Here is a 6,785-nt window from a genome sequence, read left to right as displayed (position 1 = left end):
CCTGCAGGGCTGCAACTGCACAAGCGTATCGTGTCCCATCTCCATTCCATGAAACCCTGTCCCTGTCGGTACGGTTACGCAGCACCACCGCGCAAACCCTTTCGATTAAGTAACCACCAATCTGCCCCAGCTAATCCCATTGATTAGCGAGGGCATGATAGAGCCAAGGAGCTGCACTGTAGTACTGGCGTAGTGGCCTGGAGTACCCTCGCCGAGCCCTGGCCGACTTGATTAGCCGCAGTTACTACCACCTGCTTCGCAACCCCCACCGCCATGAATGCGCGATCTACTGCTACTAGCGACGCCGCTTGTGCCGTTGCTGCTGCTAGCGGTCACGTCCATGCCTCTCGCCTCGCCACCTCCCCAACCGTCAATTGAAAATGAGGGTGAAGTGGACAGTCGTGGAGAAAAAGAGGTCCATGGATGAACGCGCCTGGTTGCATAAATTCCAGCCCAGCAATCTCTCTGTCTCTCACTCTCTCTCCATTTCTCTCTCTCGACATTAATGGTGAGCTGGTTGGGTAGCTGAGCCTCGTTCGGCTGCGCTGGCCGCTCGCTCGCGCCGGGGAAGACGACTGTGTCGCGAGCATAAGCTAGCATCCGTAGCCTCTTGGAGTGGAAGAAGAGAGGAAACCGGCCAGGCGGACGAGTGGAGGAGATGGGGGAGGGGAACGGGACGGCGTGGGCGGGGGCGCTGTCGCCGGCGGCGCGGTACGCGGAGACGGGAGGGGCGAGCCTCACATGGGAGAACCTCACGGCCGTGCTGCCGGGCTCCGGCGGCCGTGCCACCAAGAAGCTCTTGCAGGGCCTCTACGGCTACGCGGTGCCCGGTAGAATCGTCGCCATCATGGGGCCGTCCGGCTCCGGCAAGTCCACCCTCCTCGACTCCCTCTCAGGTATGCCAAGTCGAGTCCACTACTTCTTCTGGCCATGTATGTCTCCTGTCGTTCCCTGCTCGTACAGATTAACATGAAACCCTTCACCAACTTCTTTGGATCTACTAGTCCAAAAATGTTTCATCTCTTCTTTTTATTATTACTAGATTTACGATGAAATGTTCAAAGCGTTCGACTTTGGCTTTGCAGGGAGGCTGGCGAGGAATGTGCTCCAGACCGGCAAGGTGCTGCTCAACGGCAAGAAGAGGCGGCTCGACTTTGGCGCCGTGGTGAGCTATCTCCACCGCAACCAAATCTATCATGCGTTTTTTTACCCATTTTCTCAATATCTTCTTCATGCCAACAAAATGAACCTTCAGTAGATGCTACATATATAGATTATCTGCTTATGGTTCATCACCTATTTTATCGGTCACGGCCAGAGTTGAGTACTCGATATGCGCAGATTGACCATGAATTACTAGTGCCAACAGAAAGGTTACATGTGTGGATAACCAAGCATGGAATTAAGATTCTGATCGCGTTGGCTAACACTAAGAGCATGACGCATAACAGAAATCACGGCTCAGCTCACTTGGAGTCAATCCGATGGCTAAGTTCGTTATCAGACGGCTAAGATTCATTGCATACCATACTTAGCGACACAAAGTGCCACGGAAAGGTTCCTTTTAATCCCGCTTTGATTTTGATGGATCATATGAATGGTACCAAAAGCAAGCCATTAATTGGTAGTTAGAACTTAGGACACATTAAGCCTTTCATCTGCCGCTTCATAACTAGAGTGATGATGGTTTATCCATCTAAATTTAGTTTTTAGTACACGTACACCCAGAAAAAAAATCAGCCCCCTGTCAAAAAACTGTATTTAGGCTCAAATTTCCCTTCTTTTTTACGGTGATTGCACTATGGTTATTTCCAACTCAAAATTCTACAAAGCATATAATGATGCAATGTACTGCTTAGTAAAATATCTTGGCCATTTTGGGCTTGACATCTGAAATAGAGCGCATCTCAACCAACATCACATCCAAAAGTAGAAATGATTATGTCCATGCCTTTGAAAAGCCCCTGCAATGCCAAAGATAGCCTAAGTACATTTCAGTTAAGTATGTGAAGGGCACTTTGCAGGAGGTTGTTGCCATCAGAGCATGAAGTATGAAAATGACACTGCCATTAAAAGTGCAACCAATTCTTGTTTCATGTCAAATAGGAGGATGCCTGGGATTACAAAATGCAGTTGTCAGTCCCTTTCAGTACACATGCATGCCATCCCGCTGATGGTGTTAGTCAATGAAAATAGTTAATGTGGAATGGACACTCCGCTGTCATGCATGCTGCAAAACTTTGACTTGTATAAAACTCTAGTCCACTCCTTAACCATTCCAAACTCATACGAATTATATACCATATGTTCCTCAAAACACAAAACCTATGTCTGGTGTGTTCAACTGCTACCAAGCCTTAACCCAGAACCAACTACAGGTGTGGGTAGCAACTTCACAAGTTATTATGTGTGAGGTAGTTGCAAACTAGTATTTGGAACCTTAAATTTCAAAAGTGATTATGCACGAGGTATTTGTGATGTCACTTTGCAACATAAAGATTACGTCTGCAAGAACAAAAGTGCTTTTTAATCATTACATCGGGATAGATTACACTTTCTGGACATACAATTTTTTGGAGATTAGGCCCCAGCCTCTGAATCGATTGATGCAATCTGGACATACACCTGAATGGAGTACTGAGAACATGAGCTAGAATTTGTTTTCTTAACAAATGATGTGCCAAGATCTACTGAATTTTCTCCAGTTACACCTGCTTGTGTTTGACATCAGTAGTGTGTTCCTTCGGTGTACAGGCATACGTGACACAAGAGAACGTGTTGCTGGGCACACTGACCGTCCGGGAGACGGTGACCTACTCGGCGCTGCTGCGGTTGCCATCGAGTATGTCCAAGGCGGAGGTGCGCCGCGTCGTCGACGACACACTCAACGAGATGGGCCTCCGGGAGTGTGAGGACCGTCCCATCGGCACATGGCACCTCCGGGGCATCAGTGGCGGCGAGAAGAAGCGGCTGTGCATCGCGCTGGAGATCCTCACCCGGCCGCGCCTCCTCTTCCTCGATGAGCCCACCAGTGGGCTCGACAGTGCCTCCGCCTTCTCCGTCATTGAGACGCTCCGCACACTCGCCATCGATGGCGGGCGAACCATTATCTCATCGGTGCACCAACCCAGCAGTGAGGTCTTCGCTCTCTTTGATGACCTCTGTCTCCTCTCCAGTGGTGAGACAGTCTACTTCGGAGACGCCAAGCTTGCACCACAGGTACTACCATGAATTACTTTGAGTTATTTTTTACGACAACTTGCTTGTACAAACATATTAATAACAATGTGAATTTGTGTCGATTTTATTGCTTCAGTTCTTCGCAGAAACCGGGTTCCCCTGCCCGAGCCGGAGGAACCCATCTGATCACTTCCTCCGGTGCGTTAATTCTGACTTCGATGATGTCGCAACAGCCTTGAAAGGATCCATGAAGCTGCGAGCAGTAAGATCAAACTTAAGACTGATATTTGTGTGCAAGGTGATGTTTTGGTACATGTGACTTGTATTCTTATCAGAGTAAGCATTTTCTTGGTTTGAAGGAGGCAGATCTTGATCCCCTGTTGAAGTACACAACTTCAGAAATCAGAGAGCGCCTCGTGGACAAGTACCGGATCTCGGACTATGCCATGATGGTTAGGAGTACAATACACGAGATAAGCAAAATAGTAAGCAATTCTCAAGACAAACATCCTTTTTGAATTTTCACCGATCTGAACTTTTCAAAATATTAACTGTACCTTGTTGCACTGGATTGGCAGGAGGGTGTGTTGGAGGAGGTAGTGAAAGGCAGCCAAGCAACCTGGTTCAAGCAGCTGCGCACGCTAACGAAGCGGTCCTACACCAACATGTACCGTGACTTCGGCTACTACAGGCTGCGCATTATCATCTACGTCCTGATGGCCATCTGCCTCGGCACCATCTACTATGACGTTGGCAATGGCTACACCGCTATCCAGGCACGTGCCTCGTGCGGTGGTTTTGTCTCCGGCTTCATGACCTTTATGTCCATTGGCGGCTTCCCCTCCTTCATCGAGGAGATGAAGGTTTTCTCCCTCGAGCGACAGAACGGCCATTACGGCGTCGCTGCCTACATCATATCCAACTTCCTCTCCTCCATGCCGTTCCTGTTGACCATGTCCTGGGCCAGCGCCTCCATCACGTACTGGATGGTCAAGTTCCGGCCAGGATTCAGCTACTTCGCCTTCTTCGCCCTCAACCTCTACGGCGGTGTCTCTGTCATCGAGAGCCTCATGATGATCATCTCTGCCCTGGTGCCCAACTTCCTCATGGGCCTCATCCTCGGCGCTGGCGTCATTGTAATTCTGCAATACTTGCTATCTTCTATGTTGCTGAATCTTGTTGCAGTAGTTGATTTCTGACAGGATGGATGCTTGCATTTTGCAGGGGATCATGATGTTGACGTCTGGATTCTTCCGGCTGCTCCCAGAACTTCCCAAGATATTCTGGAAATACCCGGTGTCCTACATTGTCTATGGATCGTGGGGTTTGAAGGTACATCTATTGATGGGCCAGCTCAACTATTTTCTCAATGAACTGTGCATGTAAAATCCTAGCTAGCATGCATCTGAAACCATTGTCATTGGCATGCAGGGTGCATACAAGAACGACCTTCTAGGGCTGGAGTTCGAGCCGATGACGCCAGGAGGAGACAAGCTGACCGGCGAGTACATCATCACCAACATGATGGGGCTGAGCGTCAGCTACTCAAAGTGGCTTGACCTCGCCATGATCTTCATCCTCCTCCTCGCCTACCGGATCACCTTCTTCTTAGTCCTTAAGGTCAAGGAGGCTGCCGCGCCCTACATCCGTGTCGCCTACACGCAGTTCACCGTCAAGCGCCTGGAGCGGCGAGCTTCCTTCAGGGAGTCGCTCGCCATGACGTCGCTGTCCAAGCGGCACAACACGCCGCACCCCATGGCCATCCAGGAGGGGCTCAATTCCCCTATGCAGTACTGATCAGTCGATGCAAGTGGGAAGCAGAGAAATTGGCCGGTAGTTGATTTGGCCATTACTTACAGCAAGATGATAGGCGTGCGTCTGTCACGATTACTTGTGTATGCGTTTCTTGTTCGTTTTGCTTGCAGCCCGCTGCAACCTGCAAGTCCATAAAGATACGGATAGTGTATTCTTTGAAAGTTTGGTTTTACTGTAAGAAGTCGCTGTAACCAATACACATACAAGATAATGTTACATGTCCTGCTTGTTCGTTTCGTACAAAAGTGACCTAGATGAATCCATAGAGGCATCGAGGAGCTCCTATATCTTTGTTGCAGCCAATGCATCTCGCCTCCTTGCTAGGGATGCTCCTTTGAAAACCTAGATCTGGACGATGGCCGCGTTGAGCATCGTTTCTCCCTACTGGGAGATTGTTGCAGGAGTAGTTGTCGGCTGGAGGATTCTTAGGACAAGCTGCTCAAGTTTAGTCTCACCTCGCCTAGGGGGAGAGTTTACGACCAACTTAAGATGGAGCGGGCTTTCCTATTGTAGCTGGGCCGTATGCCCATAAACATCTGAACCTGGGCTAAACCTGAGTGGACGCTCAGAGCCTAGTTGGGTCGTATGCCTATAAGGTCTGAACCTAGACTGAGTGCTGGGCTAAATCTTAGGGGATGCTAACAAGGATCAAGAGGTGGTGCGGCGTGCCATCTACTTTGTCAACAACGACAGGTCTCGGTGGTGTGGCGCAACAGGGTGTGGCCAGGCGACATATGCATGATGATGGACACGTGCAGGGCGGTGACGTTGCTTGGCATCATGATGATGTTGATGTGCATAAGCATGAGCTTCCCGATCATAACTAGCCCCTTTGGTTTATCAAGCTTGTAGGTGTAGCAAAAGTTGTTGCCGTGAACGTAGCTTCGGGTTAATCGTTTTGTCAAATTTTGTAACCAACCCGCTATTAAGGACAATGTAGAAAAAAATAATAGAAAAAGAGCTCCATTATAAAGATCGTCATTGGTGCGTAATCCTATTGTATACCACCACTGATAAACTCCAAAATAGGCGATATTAACTGGACCAGCAGCACCTCCTCGAGTAAAGGCTTCCACAGCGGGTTGATCAAAATGAGAATCCAAAATCGCATGAGCAATAGGTCGTTGAATAATATAATAAAAATGGTGTATGGTATCACATAGAAAGGACTATATTTCGCATGGTGATATTTGAGACAAGTTTGGATCAATGTGAGTTGGAATATGGAAGATATATGTGTGTTTAATGAACGATGGGAACTGAATATACCACAGGAACTGGCTCGTTAATTTTTCGATTAGGGCCTTAGTGGTACTTTATTGATTAAAATATTTAAACATAAGTAACATGCACGGAGCCGCACCAATCCTACAAAAGGGAAATCATCAAGCAATACAAGTAATCTAAAAAACTCTAAAGCTGCCTAAGAAGATGGAGGACCAGTCCGTAGATCATACCGCTATCTATGTTGGATAAAAATATCCTCCGCCGTGTCGTTTCACTATGTAGACACCTTCATAATATGTTTCAATTCTTCGCACTTCATAGAAACGACCGTGAACGAGCAAATTTCTGCATAGCATAAATGGAGACGAATTGTTATCACTAAAACCTCCTTATTTTTACCTAGCCAAATCGATCAAATAACGATAATCGCTCCCACCCTAATAAAAATTCTAACCTATGATCTACACCATGCAACCAGTTGTCAGATACATTAACAACCCTATGCGGTGGATGCAAGGTAGAAACTTCTAGGATGATTGATCATATATCCAACAAATTTACAA

At 47.8% G+C, this 6,785-nt stretch overlaps 1 protein-coding gene across 1 annotated transcript; it reads left to right on the top strand.

Annotated features, from left to right (window-relative positions):
• Positions 1-391: 391 nt before the first annotated feature.
• Positions 392-5,240, top strand: LOC127296537 (ABC transporter G family member 12). Its single transcript, XM_051326650.2, has 8 exons — positions 392-896; positions 1,086-1,165; positions 2,755-3,219; positions 3,317-3,442; positions 3,540-3,665; positions 3,759-4,316; positions 4,405-4,512; positions 4,612-5,240. Exons 1-8 carry the CDS (start codon positions 659-661, stop codon positions 4,975-4,977), a joined length of 2,067 nt encoding a protein of 688 aa, XP_051182610.1. The 5' UTR covers positions 392-658; the 3' UTR covers positions 4,978-5,240.
• Positions 5,241-6,785: the final 1,545 nt, after the last annotated feature.

The sequence above is a fragment of the Lolium perenne genome, chromosome 1 (genome assembly GCF_019359855.2).
Source record: "Lolium perenne isolate Kyuss_39 chromosome 1, Kyuss_2.0, whole genome shotgun sequence".
In the NCBI taxonomy this organism is placed as follows: domain Eukaryota; kingdom Viridiplantae; phylum Streptophyta; class Magnoliopsida; order Poales; family Poaceae; genus Lolium; species Lolium perenne.
Note: the sequence above shows the minus strand (reverse complement) of the source record. Positions and strands in the feature narration are given on the sequence as shown.